Here is a 25,906-nt window from a genome sequence, read left to right on the forward strand (position 1 = left end):
GAAGAGATCAACCTGGCTACAACATCCTTTCAGGTACAGAGTGATAAGGTCCCTCCTGAGTCTCCTTTTCTCCAGGCTAAACACTCCCAGCTCCCTCAGCTGCTCCTTATCAGACTTGTGCTCCAGACCCTTCACCAACTTCACTGCCCTTCTCTGGACATGCTCAAGCACCTCTATGCCCTTCCTGAAGTGAGCAGGCCCAAATAAAAAAATAAAATATTTATGAATTTATGCATCATCCTTGCACAGGTTTTTCCTTGAAAACCCAACAGACAGCCTGCATCCAAGGAAGCAGCACTTGTTGAAGGAATCTGGGTTGCTGAGGTTAAGCTGTCATCAAACTAGCTGAATGTCATACTGGAGTACTTGATTCTATTCCCACATTTCTTACTGTCTCTGTGAAACCCTGAAAGCCATTTAAACTATTATCTCCACCCATGGCCACAGACCATATGTTCATCATTTTCTATACAACCTGCAAGAGATCTCTGACATGGTATCTTAAAGGCTCTCAACAGAAATCAAAGCTCAATATCAAACTCTGATCACATTCAGTCCAACTAAAAATAAAAATGAAAATCAAAAAGCCAGAAACCCAAAACCAAATCTTTAATAAGTAAATAACTAGGCATTACAAAACTGACTTTAGAAACAACCATATGGCTTTTTATGGCAATTCACTTCTCCATTCTGCATCTGAGCAAATGACAGTAACACCCAAAATGGTGTTACAGAGATAAAATTAAGTGGTTTTGAATCACTAAGATGCCATGTTGATTAATACTATAAAGAGTCCACAAATTAATAAATTCATATTCAAAAGAAAGTTTGAGTGGCATACAGTAAAAGGGTTCTGGGGTCAAATACTGAGTAATGAAGATAAAATGGTGTTCTGAATATCTGAACAGACACTTCAGCTATGTATGAGGTAGAAATCTTGGGGGGGGGGGAGGGGAAAGGCCATACTTCAATATTACAGACTCTTATAAAACATATTTACTATGCACAGATAATAGACCAGCATTTCTTTGCTTTTTTAGAGCTTTACTTCATAACCTTAACATAATTTTAATGCTTTCAATGCATTTTATATGAAGTTTAGTTCACTAATTTTGTTAACAAACATATTTTCAGGTTTGCTGCACTGTATCCACATTTTCAAGTATTACTTGGAACAAGAAGAAATGGTACTGGCATATTCAAAGGTTCACTAGCTCCAAAATTTCAACTTACAATAGTCCTGCATGCTAAGTTTTAGATACAGCAAGAAGAGAATGGTGTGGCCCATGTTTCAACCCACAGGCATTTGTCAAGGACAGAAAGGTCAGCAGACCAAAAACATCAGTTTTGTTTCTTTCAGTCTCAAATTAGGCTTTTAATGTGCACAAAGGACAATTCTGTCTCTGTGTTACTGGCTTGGGAATACTGCCAAAATCTTAATAGGCCCTACTTAATACAGAAACCCCCATATTCTGTGAAAATGTAGTAATTGCAATCACTGCAATAAGCAACCTACATGGGAACAGAAAGGAAGATGAACAGGATCTGGTTTTACAATCACACTTTTAGTACTGAAATGTACAACACAAATAGATACCAGAGGTACACAATCTGCATTCACAGAAAGAAAGCTGCTCTGCTCAGGAATAGTTCACAGGCATTCGTGGGAGCACAAAAATTTTAATCAGTAAACTGGAATTCTCTCGCATTCTTTTCCAGAAATGCAAAGAAGCCTTTAGTGTGCTCTTGGTCAGCCTCCAGAGACACAAAAAGGGCCTAAAGTCTCAGCATGGAGTAGTAGATCATATTCATCTCACTAAACATAAACTGGAGTTTTGCAGATTTGAGTTTAAACTGGGATTTCCAACACAACAGCTAATCAGTACTGACTGAATATCTCCAGCTTTATTTATGGACTGATGAAGTAGAGATTGCAGTAGAAACATTCATACATAAACTATAGATCCTGCCACAAGTTTTCAAATCCCTGAAGACAAATACGGAACCAATAGTACAGAGGGTGGAAGAAAAAGTAAAGCAAAGTGGGGCTAAGGAAAATTTAAAAAAATTTTAAAATTATTTTTGATCACGCAAGATTTTGGGCAGGAGTAATCTTTAGGGGTTCCTGGGTGCAAACAATCACCATAGATCAGCCTTCCCCAGAACTTTGAATTCCTGGTAATTTTGATAAAATTCTAATAAATAATATGCCTATATAATGGTGTAGTTAATTTTCCCCTAGAATAGATACAGAAGAATAAAGATTCAGCTTGAGCAAGTATAAAAATTAGCTGTTGTGGCATCTTAAGTATAGCAGTTTTCAATTCAGTATCTTGAGATGGCTCTTGAATATCTATACTAAAAAAAATTTCTGCATACTGATAATGATATTTCAATACTGAAAATGACATTATGTCTCCTCATACTGGTTGATGAAATAAACCTAAAAAATGCAAAGGCCATGAGTAGGATAAAAAAGACTTTTCACCTAAGTACAATTTTGCACATAAAATGTTTTTCTCTATTTCTTTGCGGGTTTTTGTACATATATATTTATATGTGTGCACACACAGGGATTACTATGCTATTGGATCCACCAAAGGAATGAAAATACCACAAAAAAAGATTACAAGACAAGACCACAGAGAAAAAAAGGAAAATTAGGTCTACTGGCTCTCTAAGGCACCACATCACTGAGCATGATCACCAAGTTTTAAAAACCACATAACTAGACAGTACATTGAGATTTTTGAAGGATGGTGAAAAAAAGCTAAAATTTGCTTAAAAGATTTGCAGACTTAAAATTGGACTCATGCCATCTTGAAACATTCCATTTGCCAAACTATCACGTTGTGACATCACATGTCATTGTAAAGCTATTGTTAGCAAATGCTGACTGCTCCGTGATGATTCCTTCATCCTTATGAAAAGCATCAATCATCTTTCAGGAATAAAAGCTGGTAAATCATGTATTTATAGTAAATTCTAACCAGAAACGGATGAAAACTTCTTGTCTTCAAATAAAAACTTCTGAAGATCAGTGTAACATTAAAATGTCAAATTATAACAAAGAGCACGCTTACAAAGATAATGAGGAAAGTTTAAGCATGCACACAAGCCACCAAACCTTCCAGCTCTGCGTTTCTGTAATGAGATTAACAGAACTCCTGTGGCTGCCATCTCCAATCATCACTTAGATTATCGACTGGACTCCAGCCAAGGCTCTAATTACTACACAGAAGCAAAGTCGCTATTACAATAAATTTATTTAATTCTGTGTGACAGCTTACAAGGCTTTCCCCACACAGCACTGTTTCTTATACACAACTTTGCAGTCCTGTTACCTGTAACCGTTTCTTTTCTTGAAAAAGCTGGTTTCGTTTGGTGGTTGAAACCTGCGTCCTCTCCTGGGAAGTTGATCTCAGAAGTCTGTGCTCTTTTTCATGACAAAGACCATTTTCTTCATGTCTAACCCTTTGAAAATGACATGACCAAAGGTAAACATTAGTGGTTTTCACGAGTTTCAGTGTCTCAAGCAGATCAGAATACTAAATTAAGCAGATCAGAATGCTGAATGTACCTTTCGAGTGATAACACTCCACCACCAGAATGATTACATTTCGAACAGATACAGTTAGAGAACAAGAGATGTTTCTTCCTTGGCATATCTTCCTTTATTATCTCAAACATTTACACTGTTTCTACAACAGGATGAAGAAAGAAAATGGAAAGCTTGTATAGCTTCAGGCTTCCCCCAGCTTTATCGTATTTCAGAAATTTATCCATCACTGCCTTGAAAGAGACAAAACTAAGGCATGTAGTTTCTATCAATACAGAGAAAAATCTCTTAGACAGAAGTTTAGAAACTTGCCAAAGCCATTTTTGCAGCTTCTGTCAGCTTTTGGAGACTACATTAGAGATCATCTGGAGTGTTTGTTCCACAATGCCAGATTTTAGTTCTCTCTTGCACAGTGAGTTCTTTCAAAATCATAATCAGTGGGCTTTCTCCCAGTCATCTGTACAACCTTCAATTGTAAATCTTTGCATGACTGGACTCCAAGGTAATCAGCACATTATGTTAAGCATCAATTTCACAACCAGCCTCTCAAAATGCACCTGCAAGCAATGCAAATCCATTTTGCCTTTCACATTCCCTTGCAAGGGCATATGCACTTGCAAAGGGCAAATGCATTTCTGTGTCCACCTCTAGAGATGAGTTCATGCATCTCCTTATAAATAGTACAGATTCATTTCAGTATCTTCTTTAAAAAATACTGTGTCTCAAAGTGCTTTGAGGCATGATGTCCCACTGTAACCTTGCAAAGCAAATACATCCATGCCACATATAAAACATGCATCGTAAGTCTGGTTTAAGCATGATTAATCACACAATTATGATCTCCATGCACAGGTGTTTAACAAGTGTGTAAAAGAAGAGGTTTTCATCTATTCTGCAGGACCAGCAAAAGACACACGTGCTTTACTCCATCTCTGTGGATTGTAGAATGTACTGAAAAAACAAAAAAAGTTTCAGCACTAACATAGGTATCATTAAACAAGACAGACACAATGACAGTGTAACAGTGTGACATTTCTGTATTAACAGCATGCACCAAAGAGACATCCCTGTTAAAAGGTGCTAGGCCATCACTGTGCCTTACAATCATTACAGGTTCCTATGGCTCCAACCAACCACACTTCCCAGCACTTCTGAAGCCATCTTCTTCAAGCTGGAGCTACATCATTCCTAGAGAGGTACGTAATAAATTCCCAAGTGACTGATCAAAACTTAGAAAAAAATCCATTATAAACATTTATAATGTTTATTTAGATTATTTTCAGAACCTTCTTGGAAATTCCATGTGTATCTATCTGCTTGGTACTGCTGAAAGATAAACAAGATCTCTTTGATCTCACCAAATCTGATTGCACAATCATAGTATTTGCTGTTTTGTTCCTAAGCTAAACATAACCAACTGGCTCCCACCACATGCCCCAGTATTCTGTGTCAACATCAAATGCATTCATTTAAAAACTCATCTCATAATTTAACCAAGTAAAACAAAACTGGGGCATGCATTTCAACTTCATATCTGCTGCCATACACACTTTTCTTGCAAAAAGATGAGATTGACTCAGCTACAGTAAAATTACAATGATCTGGTCCTCTGAGGCTAGTCTGGTCATCTTTTTAATTTTCCAGGTAAAAAAAAAAAAAAAAAAAAAAAAAGTCTTCCAATTCAAAATGAAAACAAAAACTGAAGCCTATAAATTTTCCTTAAGGAAGCAGTTATGTTTTCCACTGTACTACCTAAAAAAACTGCTGGAACAGAAAGAACTTAAATCCTTGTACAGAAGACAAAGGGTACTCTTGCTGTATCAATGAGTCAGACCACAGACAAAGCAGTGTAAAAGGCTACAAGAATCAAGCAAGAAAATAAAAGGGTGTCACAACGAAGCTGAACTTAAGCTCAAAGAAAGGAATGTGCACAGGGCAGAAAAGGGAAGAGGATATTCATCTGACCCTGAAGAATGGCACTGCTCAAACCTGTGCAAAAAGAAGAGTTACAGATCTAACCATCCGAAGAACAGGAGCACTTTCATAAATACATTATAACATCTATTTTATATATAAAAGCATTATATATACATTATACAGGATAAAGATAAACTTTGTCTGAGGGATGCTTTAGTGACTCAATTTCTATGACAAACAAGACAACACTACCTCTAATGGCAAAATCATTATTGCAAATTAATACATAGACCAAACACATCTTAATGACAAAATAGAGAATGGTGTATCCTAATCTTTAAGGAATGGTAAAACAGCCTCTTAGAGCCTCAGAAGGTAGAAGAAAACAGCTCTGAAGGAGTGCAGCTTCTTTTAAACCTCCCTCAGTGCTAGATGCTATAAGTAGAGGCCAAAAATACCTTCAAATTCTCCAATTTCACAAAAAAAAAATCATCATCTGTACTGATTTTATCTAATTTTCATGCCTATCAAAAATTACACATGAAGGTATTGACTAGCACACTGCAGCCTTTATATTAACAAGCTGCCAGAAAACAAAAGGGTTCTCTTTTTTCATTTGTGCTGTTGCATTTGAGAATAGCTTTCAATACTAAGAAAGTATCCTCTTATAACAACAGTAACCAGGAGTAAGGATGAAGACAGACCAAGAAAGAGAGACTTTTTTTTTTTTTTCCTAAGCTATCCTTCTTGGGACATCCAAAACATCTTGCATTCCTTCCATCTTTAAAGCTATCCCTTCAAGACAAGGTTTAGAATTTATTTCTGTGACTTTGTACAGTGCTGAGCTCAATATTGCTATCTAAGAAGTGGCACACAAAAGGAAGCTCCCGAAGATCTATTCATATCAAAAAATAATCTGGTTTTTACTTTATATTTAAATATCCTTTCATTGCCTGAAAGGGAGCATCAGAATTAACTCCACAGGGAAGCTTTGCTCAAGCTGTGCTGCTGCTGTCTGCTCAAGCTGCCGTGTCAAGGATTCAACCCCATTCCCACTCAACATCAGTGAGAAACCTTCCACTTAATTTCCCAGTTCATCATGAGTAATGTTTTTCAGGGGAATTCTGAAAGAATTTATAGAAAGAAAAAAAAAAAAGGGGGTGCAGGGTGGGATTTTCATAAACAAGCTACATACAAATATATTAGAGAGTCATTAAAACTCTATTATAATTATTCATAAGTTGTATTCTGCATTTTGAGAAAAAGAGAAGCATCATTTTACACAATAATGAATCAACAAACTTACCACTGATCAGCAGCCCAGTGCAATGTTGCCTGAACTTGGGTCATGAACCTATCCAAAAAACTCCTAACTGAGGGATGCCTTGATGGAAGCTGAAATTTTAAAGAAGTTTTCTCCTTCTCCAGTTCTTCCAGTTTCCGTTTAAATTTATCAGCTAGAAATTAAAAAAAAAAAAAAATAATAAAAAATAAAAAATTAAACAGTGACAAAAGGGTTGTTTACCAAAAGGGTCCTGTTTTACCTGGGGGGGGAAAAATAGTCTCTCAACAAAAAGTAAAATCCACCTCTCTGATAGTTCTTCTTCTTCCTCCTCATAACATATGTCAGTCTGTTCTGCTCAAGAACAAGTTAACAAGACTACAATGTAAAATATCAAATAACCAAGATGCCAAGCTACTTTTTTCTATGACAAGGACAAAACTGCAAGCCTCCCAGCACTTTTTTAATTTCACAGGGCTTCAAAAAACTGGCTCAAAGTTATCATCCATGTTCTTTCTAGAGTAACAACTGAGAATTAAATTCTAGGAAAAGTGTTACTCTTCACTGCTTCTATTTGTCTTAAAAGTTAGATAGCAGTTACACATTTAAATTTTGACCTTATAAAAAAATTATATTGTTACTAGGTCAAGAACTGAAGAATCACATGCAACATAGCAGTACACTTCAGCAGAAAATGCAAATATAACAATTAAACAATTATCACATCTCAGGCTCCCCTGAATTATGCTGTTTATCATCCAAAACAAAAAAATATTTACCGTCAACTTTAAATAAAAATAACAATAGTCCCCAAGAGACTGTTTTGATTCTACCATATCCCTACACGTTTCTTAGAGTAACCACTTCTCTATGCAAGTTACTTGTTTTAAGTCCCTGTGTAGAAAACAAGGGAACATCATTCTAACTACTAATTATTAATGCAGTACATGTATCTGCTATTGTGCCACTGTACCAACAAAATCACATACATGACAGTTAACAAGCCTGCCATCCAAGAAAGAACACCTTTGATGGTACATTAATCAAATTAGAGAGTTTTGAGCTAACCCACAAATGGAAAACCTTCACAGTTCAGTACTCTCCTCATGACCACACTGCATGCAATTTAGTGTGATTAGCAATCTTTTTAACATTTTCAATACAATATGTTACTTTTAGAATAGCATCCATCTGTGCATGCTTTTTATTGCTTATTTTCTTTCCTTATCCTCTGAGAGGATTTAACATAAGAAGTTGCTTACATTTGCTGGTTTAGCAAAATCATGCATTTTTACAATAATCTATCACTTGTAATGATCTCCTGCTTCTGCACCAACAGGGTAGAATAAAGACAGAGACCTTACTGATAAGATTATATCTTTTCCCTGTCCCAGCACTCTGTTCCAAGGTGAGCTCACTTTCATGTTGTCATTGGCATGCAAAATGTCAGAAGGCCCTTGCTGAAATGATCTCCCTACCCCACATGTATCCATGTGCATACTATTCCTGCAAAGCAGGGAGGTGAACCACACTTGTGGTTCTCAGGGACCACAGCTAAGTAGATTCAACCTATCCCTATCACCACACTGCAACTGAAATTTGAGCTGAGACTCCCAACCCCATATTTTGACCAGAAAAACATATCAGCACTTGCATGCTAATATGCCACTTGGCATTTCCAACTCAGCCATCGAAAATACCACTGTTACAAACAGAATAGTAAGGGCTGAAAGGGTTGGCTAGTGACCAGTGACCACTGAATGCCAAACCACATGGAAACACTTCCTTTTACTCACACCATTCACCACTGGGCTTCCTGGGAGTTGTGGCAACCCTCTATAGCTATTAAACAACATCGTCATTGTTCTTCTACATAATCACACTTAACTGTGTTTGTGTGTCCAGTTGTTTCATCATTCTGCTCCTACCCCTCTTGGCCCAAGAAAAATGCTATTTTGGGAAGGAAAACAGATGAGGGAATCCACATGCCAATTCCTCCTCTCTCTCTCATTAAGTCTTGGCTGCATCCTGCTTCATATATTCCAATCTACACAGTATTCAATTAGTTTTTACTAACAGACGTTTCTAAATAATTTGTTCCACTGGCATCCTGTAAGTAATATGGCTGCTCATATCCACTTATCACTCTGCACTAAATGATTTTTTATCCTTATAGCTTTTCAGCATCACACTTAAGAGACTCCAGCACCACTGAGCTGAACACTGCAGCACTCAGCTTTTAGAATCCTCTCCTGGAAAGGAGATCCCTGCCATTTGACCTGGCTGGTATCTTCAGTGCACAGAGAGACCCAAGTGCCTCAGTGCCAGCTGCAGAGCAGGGAATCATGCAAATAAGGCTCATCTCAATCCAGCTTTTAGTGCTGCAGCTCAAGAGAAACCTGGACCAAGCACAAATAATGGAAATGATCAGAAGTCTAGCCAACAGGATGTGAAAGAGGAAAATCAGCAGGGTTCCTCAGACTATCAGAGATAAAGACTGAGGTAACTTCCAGCATACTACAAGCCAGCAAGCAGCAAAGAAAGCAGTAATGCAATGTTCCCTTCGAATTTGAGTCCTCAGTAACAAACGTGAGTTGCAGCAAATGATACATTAAAAAAAGTTAGATATAGTGAAGCACTAAATCTAACTGCCAGGGTTAGACAGTATTGGTTTTCAGCTCAGACAAACATCCCTCAGGAATAGCTCTGGCAGAATTTTAAGGCTGAGACCAGAAAAATGAAATGCACTCTCCTGTTTGAACAAAGGAGAGTGCCAAATTCTGCACCTGGGATGGGGCAACCCTGGATGAACAGACAGACTGGGGAATGAGGTGCTGGAGAGCAGTGCCATGGAAAGGGACCTGGAGTCCTGGTCAGTGGCAAGTTGAACATGAGCCAGCAGTGCTCTGGCAGCCAGGAGGGACAGCCCTGTCCTGGGGGACATCAGGCACAGCATCACAGCCAGGCAAGGGAGGGGATTGTCCTGCTCTGCTCTGAGCTGGGGCAGCCTGGCCTCAAGTGCTGGGGGCAGTTTTGGGCACCACAACATAACAAAGACATTGAACTGTTAGAGAGTGTCCAAAGGAGGGCAAGGAAGATGGTGAAGGGCCTTGAGGAGCAGCTGAGGTCACTTGGTCTGTTCAGCCTGGAGGGGAGCCCTCACTGCAGTTACAACTTCCTCCTGAGGGGAAGTGGAAGGGCAGGCACTGATCTCTGCTCTGTGGTGACAGTGACAGGACCCAAGGGAATGACTTGAAGCTGTGTCAGGGGAGGTTTAGGCTGGATAACAGGAAAAGGTTTTCACCCAGAGGGTGTTTGGGCACTGGAACAGGCTCCCCAGGGAAGCTGTCATGGCACCAAGTCTGACAGAATTCAAGAAGTGTTTGGGCAATGCTTTCAGGCACATGCTGGGTTGTCCTGTGCAGGGCCAGGAGTTGGACTTTGATGATCCTTATTCCAGCTCAAAATATTCTGTGTGATTCTGTGTGATCTCTTCCACCATATTTTCTAGGATTTTTCAGCCAAGAAGCAGATACAGAAGGCCTTTGCTATTGCTAACTCATCAGATTCACAGACATAACTTTTACTTTCATTTTAGTGTTTTAACAAGTTATTCCAACAGAGAAAAGCCCTCCACAGAATCCAAGAACTCGCTCACACCAAAAAAAAACCCACAAGCACTCAGGTATCTCCATCGCAAAGAAAGGCTTAATACTTTCTCTATCCCATTCTTCACTTCAAAATAAGTTACTTAATCCACAGATTACATGCCAAAAGCAATCCCTCCCCTTGATGAAGTCCTTAAATGAACAAACTTTCAGGTACTCAATACATACTGTTTTACAGAAGCATTTAAAATGAGGTTTAATTATCTTTATCAGCCTTTTATTTCACTACATTCTGGTGCCAGCTTGCTGCCTTGAAGGGTCCTACAGATACCCTAGACAAAGCTCCTACTTCAGACCAAAGAGTAAAAGTTAACTCTTCAATTACCCTGCACTACTACCCATTACTGTGCAATCCACTGCTGCCTGTGTACCACTCACTTTAAAGCCAGCCCACAGTACAGGCCTGGAAGATGCTGACTAACTGCTGTTCTCAATTAAACAACCAGCAGTCAGAAAACAGTAGTGTCTCCAAAGATCATGCTTTGTAATAGCTTTGAGTAAAGGAAGCAATTTTCATAACTTCTAATTGACCATGTGAGAACATCTGGCTACCTCTCTACTTCTAGCATACTCTAACATTGGTTTTATTTCTCCAAAGAAAAGGTTCACCTTAACAGAACTATTTATCATAATCTAAAATACATTGAAGAAAACCATCTCAGTAAGGGCAGAACTTAATTTGCTATGTACTGCCTATATTCATGTTTATGTCTGTGCTAATAAGTGGGAAGATAATCAATCATGCTATTCCACAAATTGCTGGACATTAAAAACGTGTCTCTTCAGCTAGTTCAACTAGGGAACGTCATTTGATCTTGCTCCACAATTCAGCAAACAACCTCTTCCCTTTTGCCTTTGCATTCCCCCTATATCTGCAGGCTCTAAAACAAGATTTGTGTAGGATTTATAACCATAACTCACACACTGCAGCTCTAAAATATTTTTTCTTGCCTGCTAGATACTTTGAGAAAGACAATCTCCCCACCATTCACTTTCTTTAAAACTTTAAGGGTCCAAGATGAGTGAAGTGTCTTGTATGCTCAGCACCAAAGACAGACGTATTTTGGAACAACCAAAGAAGTCCCAGGTTCAGAATCAAAGATCCCTCTAGCAGCCTGTATCCAAAAACCACATGCAGAAACATCTGCAGAACATCTGCAGAGCAAAACAGTTCAGCATTGAGGCCCCCAACACCTGCATTTCAGAATCTGCACTCCTACTTTAAACTAGGTTTAGTGGACTGATAGTTGAACCCCTCTGGTAGCTCTACAGCACATCTTCAGACTTTGTCTCATCTGAAAGAAAACCAACCCATTGTACTATAAGACTGCTCTACAGTGCAAAGCAAAGCATAGTAAATGGGACAGTTGGGAGATTCCTTCCAAAGGCTCATGCACCTAATCTGAACTAAAATTATATTTGGGCCAGGGTCCATTAAATATATGTCAGTGGAAAAAGCAGTTCCTGGGAAGGCCAGTGAGCAGAGCCTAAAGCTTTCCAGACAAGGCTATAACCCCCTGGGTACCACAGCCAAACATTCATGTTCAGCTCATAAAAAGGTAGAGCAGAACACAAGTGTAATTATCCCACCCACCCACCACTTAAGTTTTTCCATTCCAGTCAAGAAGGCAACTTAGTGCAATTTCACACTCCAGCTCTGCTCCCAAACGATCAAGACTACTTTGAGGAACAGCAGAACAAAAACTCCTGGTTGCTCAACATCTTTTGGAGTCAGAAGCTAATGTCACAAAATTCACCCTAAAGCAGGAGGGCTAAAATCTGAAGGAGCTACAACTCTGTAAATCCTTGGTTTGTGTGGATTCCTCAGTTATTTCTCACTCAGTACAGATGAGAAATCCTTCTAATTCCTGCCGAGATGCTCAAATGATGGTTGCCTCCAATTCTGGTGCTGTTTAAAGTTAAAAACCTAGCAAGCAGAAGAGTACAAGAGAAAAAGTCTCCTGCATTCCCCAATAGATTCAAGGTACCAAAGTAACCAAAGAACCCAACAATGACCTGATGCAGCATTTGATGACACGAGCTCCTCCTGCTGCAGTCAGCATCAGCTGCCTATCCTCAGATTCCTCCTCCTTTCCTAGCAATGAGACACCACTACACATAAATCAGGTGGGGGAGGAAAGGGAAGGAAACCTGGTACTCAGACCAGTTCCTTCAAGAGAAGCAATGGAAATACACTGTTAAAGATTTCTTAAGATGAAGGACAGCTCAAGCATGCTCTCTGCCTCCCTGCAAGCTCTGCATTTTCCACCCATCAGTTCATACTAATTACAACCCAGGAAATTGCTGCCTCCTTAAAGTATATAACATTTCAGAATTCAGTGCACTGAACATCTGTGTTGCAGCAGAGTCGGGAAGTCTGAAAGCTTTAAAATATACAAGAACAGACACTTTTTAACTGTTATTACAAAAGGAAGCTTGACACATTGGCAGAAATTTAATTTCCCTCCTCTAATTTATATTGAATTTAAGAGCATTTATTTAGCATTGAACAAAAAGCTACATTCTTAGACATTTTAACAGATGCTTCCTCCAAAGCACACCACCAAGATTTCCACCTACAGTTTACATCTCCAGTTAACATTGGAAAAATCTATGTCCCCAGAAAGTCACTACTGCAAAGCTTGGGGCAGACTTTTATCATAAATTTTGGCCAGTGCTCCTATTCATAGAACATTCAGAGCAGCAGCATGACTGACAGACTGTCACTCAGAGCTGTAATGTGTTCTTTGGCTCTCAATGACAACAGTTAACAGGATTTATGGGCACAAGCCATAGAACTCCATGGGGTTTGAGAGTGTAGGTACAGTTGCTTTCAACATCAGCAGGAACATAAGCAAGAAGCCACAAAGCCAGCAGGGCTTTGTCCAGCACACCTTTGGGAAATATGGGGGTTGAGAGCCTAGTAGGAAAATATCCGAGTCCTGACTTGGATAATTAATCTCTCTAGTTACTTGGCCAACATTAGAAAAATTTTGCTTTCTCATCTTACTTTCTCCTCACCTGGCAATGATGTAGAGTAAACTACCCTCACAGCTGTTATTTCTGGGCTGAGTTTAAGGACATCAGGACTATTTGGATAAACCTACAATTTCCTGTAACATGACTGCCCTGAAAAAAAAGTAGTTATTATTTACCACTAGCATCTCACAAAGGAGTCTCCAATGGAGGTTCCAAATGTAATAGGTTCAGACAATGGTGAAGAAAGAAACCCTACCCCAATAAATTTACAATCCACAAAATAAATGACAGCCAAAGGGGCAAATGGAGAGAACAGTGCATCAGACCCACACTCTGGGTGAAAATTAGATGCAATAATTTCAGCATACTAGAAGTAGCTTAGTCTCCATTGCCCTTAATCTGACATTTCTGAAAAACATTGAGGTTTTATAGTATGTTTAATAGCAACATTTTTAATATTAGGACCCTCATAAATATTTCACATTAGAGTATAAAATAACTACTTCTATAATTTTCTAAATGCAGGAGTAATCACATTTTTTAATGTGCCTGACGAGCATAATAGTTAGTGAAATAGTGGACAGTTTCCTGCATGTGACAACCTTTGCAATTCATCTTTCTAACTGCACGAAAATACAATTCCATACAGTTTCTATCCCCTACATTCCTTCTCTTCAGATTTGCTGCATTTGTGAATTCCTTCAAACGCCACAAGAGTTCACAGATAGGCATGAGAACATTGGAGACATGATTTCTCCTTTAGCCAGTTCTCAAAATAAATTTAAGTGCCCCACTGATTGTTTTCTTTTCATAGTCTTACACAAAGGTTCCAATGAAACCAAGACCTTTACATTTGCAATATGACTTCACAATAAAAATAATTTACAGTAACATCAAAAGATACATTGAAAGGGAAGAAAGAGCTGATTGCTTGTGCACTTTATTTGATAGCAAATTATTCTGCAAGCAGTGCTGACAGTACTGTCACTACATAGGAGATTTTAGAGAAATTAAGAAAAACACGTACCGCTGATTCCAGGTCAAATCTGTGTCCTTAAAAATGGCAGGCTATGCAGCACAATGGCCCAGACAACTATTGTGAATAAAATTCTTCTCTGAAAGATCTCACAAGACAAGGAAGCTCACAGAAATCAGTGCAAAGCCCCTCGGCTTGCAATACAGCTCCTTCTTTTATTGGAGATGGTAGGAGAAAAGGTTTGGTGGATGCTTCCAATCAGTGCAGTTTGTATACAAGAACTGTCAGCTGTATATTAATGTCAAATGCAGGCGACTCAATCCCAGTTCACCATGTCCCTTTCCTTGCTCCAAGAATCTGTAAGCCAACATCCATCTATTTCACTGCCTCTAAATAAATGCCATGGATTGATTAGAAAACAGGTGAGCCAATTAACAGTAAACCATACAGTGTCCTACAACTAATTGCATTACATTATAAAAATGACAGGTATCTTACAAAGTTAAATACTCCAGAAAGAAATTTTTAAATTGCATGGTCTGTATCTGGGCTTTTATATCAAGGATTTTGTAACTAGAGACAGTCAGATTATGTTATGGGACTTTTTCGTACCAGGCTCCATTTAAGAACATATTGTGAATCTGAAGTGCTTTGTTCCAGCTGTCAAACAAAGAAAAGGATCCTTTATTATTGCCTAACCTGAATATATTGAGAACACCCCTCCTAAACATACTGTTTGAAAGATTTTATTTTTTTTCAGAAAAGCCACAAAGTAATATAGATAATGTAAGCACTATTCCACAAAGGTTTATCTTCATACTTTTAAAAGCCATGTTACAAAAAATGCAGAACAAAGCAGCACAAAAGCTAAGGAACAGCAACAAGTAGATGTAGAGTTACTTTAAGTTGAAGTTTGAAAGAAAACAGCACAGATTCTGAAGTGTAGTGTATATTAATGTTTCCCAAGGACTACAACGGGAAGAAATCAGCTTGCTGTTTTGCTTAAGCCACAAGCTACAGATCAACACCATCAAAACAAAATGCAATTAGGCAACATTATCTCCCTTCTGTGGCAAGGCATGCTGATGAAAATGTATAAAATACTATTTCTTATTGATTGAATATTACACACAGAGAACTATAAAGAGAATATAAATGCGAGCATGCAGCCCCAAAGCAATTGCTTTGAAAACTGCAGTGGGGAACTCTACAAGGAAACTTGAAGTTTCTAGAAACAAAAAGGGAGAGAGAACATAAAGTAAGTCTTAGTGGTAACAGAGCTGAAAACAGTACATCCATTTATTATGGATGAGTACCTGGGTGCCAGAATTTTACTTCTGGTCAAAGCAATCTCTTTTCTGTCTCTTTTGCTCCCTGCATTCTCCTCCTCAAGCTCCCACAATACTGCTCGATGTTTGCTCATATTACACGTTCCCGCTCTTGCATTTAATCGTCTATGTAATCCCAAGTATATAAAACTAATTTCTTTGTTTCTTCCTTATTCCCAGTGCTCTTCAAGAACTAAAACTTTACCATCAAATTAAGCTGATAGCCTTCCCCAAGCACTCTGCACCAGTAGATGCAAAATCAAAATAGTTTTAAAACTATTTTTAAAAATAAAGGCAAATTAAAAAATAGCAAATAAAAGATGATAACTTAGTTCAGCCTAGCCACTTCTCCAATTTCAACCATCCATCACTGTTCTAGCATGCAGAAGTTACACTGTTCTGCTTCACAAAGTAAAGGGCATATCCTAAGAAATCAAGTAATAAGAGAGAATGGTTTACAACATTTGTCATTCATTCTCAGACTATTCTGACTGTCAAAACAAAAAATGGATTCACGAATGTTAGAATGCCATAGAATCATACAACAGTTTGAGTTGGAACGGACCCTTAAGGTCATCAACTCAACTGCAATAATCAAGGATCCCTTCAACTGGATCAGGTTGATCAGTCATTGTAAAAAATTTCTGCCTCATATCCAGTCAGATCCAGTAATTTCCACCAGGAAATTATTGCTCCAGGAATCAAAATGCAATGGCAAAGAAAACCATTTAAGCACAGAATAGGTGCTGACTGTTAATATTTGGTGACTGGTTTCCTGCCCTTATTAATCAATTCCTTTCAGCAATTCATGAGTACGTTTACACCCCAGTTTCTCTCCTCATTGTTTCTGCCCCTTGATCCTCTTCCCATTAGAATCTGCTTCTCTAGTCTACTTTCTCTTCCAAAAAGGGAAAAAATACAATTTTTTAGCTGACTTGCACCTACAGTTTATTTAGCTTATTTATACAAGTACTAAGCTCTTGTCCATTTCCTACATACCATCTTCAACATTGCTTTTCCAAGTCTGGTTTTGGTACTAAAGCATAAACATAAAACTATTTTAATAATTTTGGCTGGTGGAACTGTAGTTGCATACTCTTTTCTATTTTCTTCTATTTTTTTTTTTTCCATCTGGAAATTAATCTCAAGCACACTTTGTCCTATTGATCCTGAATTTCAAAACATCCTGCATTCCTGACATTCCCAAAGTATCACCAAATTCTGTTAAAAAAAACAGAAAGTCTGTGGGTCTCAGAGCAGTGAAGTGAAGTGAAGAGTCTCAGGCTGAGCTGGATCAAATACACATCTCACCACAAGAATCTCAGAGGGGGCATTTCCTCTGCTATCAAGCTGTACTTCATGTTGGCAGCTTCTCATTAGCTTAAGCAGGTTCTTATTGTAAAAATTACTTGTGTTTTGTTGAGCTGATGACTCAGAGACATGACCTCCCTGACAGAGATCTCTACCAACACTTCATGGCATTGGGACAGTCAATGCCACCACCACATTCAACCTGTTACAGAGGCTTCCAGAAACAACAACAAAGGGAGCAATTTTAACAAGCTTAGTCTTGGAGCTGCCCAAATTGCACCACCAGGGAAAAAGAACAACTAAATACAAGGCAGGCAACCACCCCACACTATGTGAGGTAGGGTCAGAAGATGACGGAAAGGCTTGAGAAATCCAATGTTGTACAAACAAAGCAGTGTAAGAATACCTCAAAATTCTCTGTTTACACATTCTCATCAATCCACCAGTACTTTTTCAGAATTCTTTTGTAGAATTATCAACAGTTCAGGAGCATTACAGGAAGCAAAACAACAATTAAAAGTTGTTTGATTTCCCTACGGGAAGCTGACAAAACACAATGTCTGCTCTGCATTGAAAAGATTTACATGAACACATGAATGGAATTAGCATACAAAACCTCAGCAACATAGGTATATTTTCCTTATTGCTGGTTCCCATAAGCCAAATATCACAGGAACATGCAAATCACAAGCACAGAATACAAAAAAAAAATAACAAAAAAAAAAAAAAACACCCAGGAGTAGTTATAGGCATAATGGAGATTACCCATCTAGAAACAATAATTTTTCCTTAGTCCACACTTTCTTTTTATGCATCTGCACATACCTACATTTTAAGGCAAAGAGAAAACATTGGGATATGCCATTGGCACAGTTTAATGGAATGGGTTGATTCTGACATGACTGTACCAGGTGGTTTCAAGTCACATTGGGTATTCTCCCATGAACACCAATTCTAGGTGCTGCATTACCAATAATCTTATTTCTTTCAGCTTCTAGGTCCTCTCTGTAAAAACACAGATAGCAACAATTGCTCCATAGGGATCTCATTAGGCTTAATTAACACCTGTGTGAGATCTTCAGATAAAAGGATAGGTGTAATTACACAATCTGAACTGGTGTTTGCATAAGAGACCTTGTATTAACCCTTTCATAATTTGAGCTTTGCAGACTGTTCCATATAAAAGACTCTCACCCACTGGAGTCACCTCTTAATCATCTCATTTCAAAAGCAGATGAAGCCCATCATCTTTCCTGTTTTAATAAACAGGATCCTGAAATCTTCTTTTTTTTTTTTTTTTAATCATTATTCCCCATCCACCTTCCTTTCTCATATACATTTTAACTTTTTCCATTTACAATACTCCTTTTAGCCTGGCTCTGATCTCCTGGAGTGTTTTGGGTGTAAAAACTACTCCTCAAGCACACTGGACAGTGGGTAGAGCTGTGCAGGAGGAGGTCAGCAGAGGTCAGTAAGGGGAAGAACTCAGGCTCTCTAAGGAAGTTCCACACCTCTCTAACTCTACTTTGGTGCCCTTCAGCAAAGCAGTTATGAATGAGTCAACACGCCATCAACCACCAAATGCAATCAGAGGCCTGGCTGGATTGTGTTCACAGAGGAACAGCAGTGACCACCCAGTGACAGCCACTGCAAGAAGTCCAACCCCCTCCAGCATGCAGGTCCACAGAAGAGCCTCTTAAATGTCCAACATGAGTGAATGCAGCAGTGCCAAGGCACCTTCACTGGTCCTCACACTTCGAGCTACAAGACTTGAAAATTTTACATACAGGCTCATTGCCTTACACAGCCTGAGCCCATGGAGTGTCACTGCTCCAGCAGCATCTCCCCCTGCTCAGCAGAGCCTCCAGAGGCTGGAAATGAAAGCTGCCAGACCAGTGTCTGTGCTGATAGAGCCAGGTGGGGAAGGGAGAGAGGAGCAAAGTGGGACTCTGATGGATGCACAGCTAGAAACAGAGCTTGGGGAAAGTGATTTGGATATCACCATGTTCTCCAGAAGGGGTTCAGAAAAGCAGGTGCTCCAGAAAGGTTGAGAGATCTGTCATTTTTATAGGAACTCACATACAAAAGAGAACATATTTCACATGTGTTCCTGTTGTAGACCCCAGAACTGCAGCTCCCTGCAGTTCAGATGCAGGTTCTGCTTCCAGCCCCTGCAGCACATCTCCTGCAAGCCACGTAAAGTAAACACATTAGAGCATTAGAGCCTGCTACTTTTTGTGGCATGTGTTAGCTACAAAAGAAAACTCCGCAAGAAAACAGTTTTTGTAATCACATAGTTTCACAATAACTAATCTCTACTTTCTTTGTGAGTTACAATAAATTAACATTGCTACACTAGTGAATCTTGGTGTGAATTTCACTCTATGCCAGTACACCCACACAACCTGTTTTGCCACAGCAAAATAAACATTTCTCTCCAGTCTTCCACTTTGACTCTGTCCAGCAGCATCCTCTGCTATTGAAATTGTTTGAACAGATTGTCTTTGAAGTAACAAATAAATGTGTCTGTTGTTAACACCAACCTCCATAAACACCTCATTATTTTCTCCTTCCAAATATCTCCTACAAATCCAACAGAAGAGAGCTGAGCTGCTTTCCCCTCCCACACCCATTCAGCTCCCTTTTACTTTACCTCAACGGACAGCTTAAGAAGAACTGTGGTAAAATATGTAGAACAGACAGATGGCATTTGCTGCTCTTTTCTCAGTCCTGCTGCTCAGTGGTTTTAAAAAGCCACAATAATTACATAGGTAGTCTCAGGTAGATCCTGAGCTCCACTAAAACTCTCTCTTATCCATTTTGGAGGTAGAATTATTTTATTTACAGGAAGTATCAGAGCCTTCCACCAGAACAGAAAGAGATACTGGACTAGAACAAGACACCTGAAATAACTGAGTATTTCAGTATTTGCTTTTAAATTTCTCCTCAACAAGCACAATCCTCTCCCTACTTTATTTTAACAGATGTGAGGAGCAGCTGATATCTTCACTTCCTAGCTGGAGCAGTGGGGCAGGAGAGTCTGGTTCTCTTTATGCTATCCACCACTCTCACTCTAGAGTGTGCTTACAGCTCCCCACTATTCCCCACAACCAAACTTCTCTCTTCCCAAATTACATCTGGCCATTTTTTCTCTAATACATTAGTAAATACCCAAGGAAACTATTATACACACATCCACACACGTGTGGCCATCCTCTTGAAAGACATGGCTTCCTTGAAATATGCTGAAAACAGTTCATCTTTTATTCCTCTTTTCTTTCTATAAAACAACTAGCAAGGTTAAAAATACAGAAAAACATTGTTAATTGGTTACAAAGCAATTCAGAAATAAAAAGATAAGCCAACAGATTTGACTCTGAAATATCACTGTTTGATAAGGTTTACTGGAATCTCAGTTAACCAGCATTCAAACTGCAATTTAGGCAGTGGTCATTTCCAAGCAAGTTGTTCCCTAGTGATAAAAGACAAGCAACGAACTTTTTATTATTTATTTACTAAAAGCTCCACATTTCCACACATAACTGCTTCCAAACAATAAGCTCCCGTCAAGTTAGTGTTCCATCAAATCTGTCAATTGCAACTCATTTGGCACTACAGGACAAGCTGACACATTGCATAAAGGTCAAGTGGAAAAATGTCCCTTCCACTACATCATTGTCTAGATTGGTAAAGGTCACTCCATCCAATAACTGCTACTACAGAAAATAGCTTTGTTGTAATCTACATCATAGAGTGGAAAAAAAAAAAGAAGAGTTCAAGTACATCGCTTTTTCCCAAGACATGACAAACTAACATTACTGTCACTTCATGCCTGGAGTTCAGTGGGCTTTGGAGTATTTAATTAGAACTCAAAGGGCTGCAGTATGGCAAGTGATGATACACTCATTTTATGGATGGCTCAGCTGAAGCAGATTGAAATAGCTTGCCTAAAGTCAAAATAGCAAAAAGCAAATACAATTATGTAGACTACAACAAAACAAAAAAGGAAATCTGTTGTGGGTTTGGGTTTTTTCTCTTTTAGATCCCTGTTCCTCTTTTATCAAAATCCTTTTTTTCTTCTTCAAAAGGTAGCATTTAATCATGAGTAACATCATATGTTGTGAAATATAAAATTAACATATACAAACACAGAAATCAGCATCAAGCCACTTGAATTCTGGAGCTGAACTCCAAAGGCTAAGTGATCAAAAACCCAACCTACACAGATACATGGCCCTTGTAACCCAGAGAAGCCTGGAGTTGCATTGTGCAATGATGGAAGAATAAGGAAAGGAAGATGTTCAGGTTCTCCTCATCTCTCTACATGTCCCCCACCACTCAATTCATACACAACTCAGTTTATTGTCAGCTTCCATTACTAACAAAAGATGAAAAATGCAACACTATTTCTTAACATTCAGATCCTGTATCATCAAGACAAGTTTGGAAGAAATTCGGCAGTTACTGGGAAGAGTGGTAGAAATTTTTTAGAGTAAACTCTAAAACAAGCAAAAATAAAATAATCATGCAATGTATGTAAGCACTGGGTTTCCAGATTTACTGCAAAGCAAGTTAGGTCTTTTTAGACTTTCCAGATACTAGTTGAATAGAACTAAAAATTCCTGGCATCTTAAGCAAGCTTTAGATAAAAAAAACAACCAACCAACCAACAAAAAAAACCCCAACCAAACCAAAAAAAAAAAAAGAAAAAAAACCAAAAAAAAATAAACCAACTTGTTAAAGAAACAAAGTTAAACAGAGACAGAATAAACATTAACTACCTGAATGTTTCCAGAATGAACTAAAGGAAATTAACTCATCAATAAGAACAGAATAAGGCCAGAAAGTACTCTGAGGGATACAGCAACAGGTATCTGAGGCCACATACCCCTTGTTCAAAGCATTATCTCTGCATTAAAAAGAAAAAACCTGGTGTAGCACAGTAATATGTATCTCCTTTCATAGGCTTTCACTTCCACAGGGAAGGAAGGCTGGAAGCTGGCAAAGGGACAGGGTGGCATTCTTCAGACCTCTTCAATGCCACTTCAGCTGCCACATGCAAGAATGGGAGTGATGTTTGTTTTACTCTCTGGCAGGTTTCCTAACTGTGTCAAATTCAAGTAGTTATTCAAATATACTCAATAACAACACTATCAAGACCTTAGAAAGCCACAATGGTTTCTTCAGTGACAAGCACAATGAATGATGGCAGCATTAGAATGTTAGGCTGCAAGCAGCTGCAGAAAAGAAAACCTAAAAGAAAACAGCTTCTCTTTAAGAGACAGAAAATACAATTTTTATGTTTTTTAGGCTAATGAAGCACTGTTTGATGAATCTTCCTCAATGTGTAGAAGCTTTATCTGAAACTGCATTGACACAAAACAATATTCTGGAGAATACCACCCACCACACCCATTCTGGAAGAAGTGATTTGTTTACTTGGAAGCTTCATCAAATAGATGCATACTCTGTAAATAAAATTTGCCCTTGGCCAGCTGTCTCCTATCTGAAGAGGTGAAAGCTTATGGATCCAGAACCTAAATAGAAGGAATGTGATATTCAATGAAGCCAGTGGGATTCTTGGATGCACAGGCTGGTTACATGAGCCCAAGTAGCAGGAAAAAATATTTTGCTCTATAAAGGGCTAAAAAGAATAGTTTACAGATGCTGCCTTATATCTTTGCCAGCACAACAAGCACATACAACAAAACATGGGCATATTACACCAGCAGAAGAAACTTAAAACACTCTTGAAGTGACAAGAATTGCCAGACTAGATCAGACCAGGGTCCATCCAGCCCAGGATGCTGCCTGCAGCAGTGACAACTGGATGTTTCAACCTTCACAGAATGGAGAGAAAAGCTACAGGGCAGCCTGCCAGTCTCTGCAATACTGCACCTACCTCTGGTGCTGGGAAATCCTACAGAACTCTTTGAGCAAGATCCAGGAATTAAGAGGCTGCTATGTCTTACATTTAATGCAGTTATGCTATGATGAGCACTTAGAAATAAACTCTCAGACAAAATCCCTTCATGCCAAGTTTTAAAAAAAACTTTCCAGAAAAAACTTTTTAAAACACATTTAGGCAGCAGGTAAAATCAGGTTCAATAGGCAATGTGTCAAACACATGAAAAAGCATAATAAAAAATGCAACAAAGTATTTGCATAAAGTTTCAAAGAAAGTAAAATTCTAATGTTATTCTTAAATAAAAACTCCTGTTGAATACTTCCCTCTGTACAACTGCCTTCCCTCCTACATTATATCCCAGTTACTGAGCTTCACCAATGATCAAAAGCCTTTGTTTCTAAAAAGTTCTATGGAAATTCTCCCTGATGCCACATCATTTGCACTGTCATCACATTCACCTTCTTCTTTCACTGCTGTTAAACAAGATAATTATCATAAAAGTTCAAAAAATGAGAAATAAATTCTGTTACAAGCAGCAAAAATATCTCTTGTTCAGTTCAGGCATTCCTGGTTACTCCATCCAGTTTCAGAAATTTTCCATTGGAATCTAAACAAACCATTATTTGTTCTTGTATTTAACATGACTCTTTAAATTGATACTTATGATACTCAGATATTAAGATATGCTCTAGCTCTGTGGCTTCTCCTTTCCTAGTTTGGCTTCATTTCTAAAGCAGCATCTGCTGGGGCTGAATTTGCACAGTAGGAGCCCTAGCAACTCCTCATGGCCAAGGTTAAGGCAGTAAGCAAATAGCTGTTGGACAGCCCTTTTGCCAGGAAGGGACCTCAAGCACAGTATTTCTGAATGAACAAGTACAAAACACCAGAGGACAAAATCCACCCAGAGACAGCAGTGCTGACAGATCTGTATTTCCCACTGGTGTCACCCTGGTAATTAGCACTTCCTTGTCTGCTATGGTCATCCCCACAGATTTCAGTAAGCAGTTGCTTATGCTTGGAAGAAGCTGAGCAATAAAGGAAGAGGCCATTTAAATACTGATCAAAAAAAATAAGCATGGCAAGAGCACCACCTGCACAAAGACTATGCACAGGCAGTTCAGCACTGAACACATCATAACACTGCTAAACACACCCCAAATCTACAGGTTATTTCTCAAACAGGCGAGGCCAAACTGGGCTCCTGACCAATAGAAGGAAGCAGAATCAATGATAAATACCAGCCTGGAAGGTACCTCAGGGATCACCTGATCCAACCTCTCCAAGAGATGCACAGTCTGGACAAGATAGCCCAGAACCCTTCCCAGCTGAACCTTAAAGGTATCCAGCATTGGGAAAGGCACCATTTCCCTAAGGAGATTATTACAATGACTGATTGGACTCATTGGGAAAAATTTTCCTTGTGTCCAACCAGTATCTCTCTAGGAGTAATTAGTGCCAATTACTCCTTGTCTTTCTATGTGATTCCTTGCAAAAAGGAACTGTTCATCTTCTTTGTAGCCACCTTTAAAACATGGGAACATGGTGACAAGGTGTGCCTCTAAGCCCTGTTTTCTAAAGGCTGAACAAAGCCAGTTCCCTCAGCCTTTCCTCACATTGAAGGGTTCCAGTCCCCTGGTCATCTTTATGGTTCTTCTCTGGACTGTCTCCAGCCAGTCCACATCTTCTTTTTGTGTGGCAGGGACCAAAACTGAACTCAGTATTGCAGGTGTGACCTCACAAGTCCTGAGTAAAATGGAAAAAAGTTGCAAAGCAGGCCAGTCATGAACTTCATGAAAGCTGGCAATGATGAAATATTCATGCAAGGTTTTGACCTTACCCCGAGTTCCCAAGAACATTCTTTGACTGGAAATAAGCATAGCACCAGCTTCATCCAAACCTTCAAAAGAAGTCTGCAGCAGTTAATCTTGGCTGAGCAGAATATTAACATCAAGGAAGTCTATCTCTCTATTGCAAGTTGGTTTGGGTTGTTACTTTAAACCCCTTTCCATAGAAAGGATGACTGGTATTTTTTGTGACTTTTAACCCCAGTATCATTTGTCTACTTGCTTCGAAGCCAAGATGATAGGTTTGTGTGCTACACATAGCTTCAAAAAATACCTCCAACTGTCAAGAGTCAATTGGCCTGCAGATGAGAACTGAGAAAAAAAAAAAATTCACATTGTCTTCTTGATTTTTACAAAGGTTATCCAGTCTACTTTGGTAAAGGGTGCTTTTCTGGTCGCCTAACAGAGCTGTAAAAATGCTTTCTTTGCTTTCCCAAGAGTGCTTAAAAAGTTTTGCACCCCAGGTAACGTTCAGCAATTTTTAGGTAAGAGATATTAGGAATACTGTGTGCTGTTGCATTACAAGACAGATAAATCTTGGATATTAAAAATGGACTTTGGTAATTCTGGGCAGATACGAAATGTAATTTTGTAATGGGTAGGGGAAAAAAATAAGATTGTGTAAAAAAAAAAAAAAGCATGAGAAAGACGACACTCCCTAGGTCTAATAGGCATGAACTACACATACCTAAACAACCAGCCATCCAAACAACTCTTCAGATCTTCCTACAGACAAAGAAATGTCAACCCTGAAAGTATCTACCTGCCTTACATGAAAGAAATTCAAAAAACCCTCATCGCTCTTGGCCAAGAGCACAACAGCTCCTAGGATCCTGCTCCTGAAGTGACCTGCCAACTTCTGGTACAGAAAAAATGGATTTGGGGAAGTGTAGAGAAGGCCAGGCAGCACCCTGGACTCCAGAGCAGGGAAGTGGGAACACAGAAGTTCACTTTTCTAAAGGAAATGGAGGAAAGGTTGCCTCTTAGGGAGAGCCACGAGTGTTTAGAATCAAGGGGGGTAAGCTTCCCTGAAGAAATAATTTCCCATCTCTCCTAATTTCAGAAATCAAAACTGATTTTGTAAGCAAACATTCATGTTTGCTATTAGCTGCTCTTACCAGCATTCACTCTGAA

At 38.9% G+C, this 25,906-nt stretch overlaps 1 protein-coding gene across 1 annotated transcript in view; it reads right to left on the minus strand.

Annotated features, from left to right (window-relative positions):
- Window positions 1-25,906, minus strand: part of DISC1 (DISC1 scaffold protein) — a 182,593-nt gene that overhangs the window by 122,287 nt on the left and 34,400 nt on the right. Inside the window, 2 exon segments of the mRNA XM_056487127.1 lie at window positions 3,345-3,474; window positions 6,783-6,933. Coding sequence (XP_056343102.1) covers window positions 3,345-3,474; window positions 6,783-6,933 — 281 coding nt within the window.

The sequence above is a fragment of the Oenanthe melanoleuca genome, chromosome 3 (genome assembly GCF_029582105.1).
Source record: "Oenanthe melanoleuca isolate GR-GAL-2019-014 chromosome 3, OMel1.0, whole genome shotgun sequence".
NCBI lineage: Eukaryota > Metazoa > Chordata > Aves > Passeriformes > Muscicapidae > Oenanthe > Oenanthe melanoleuca.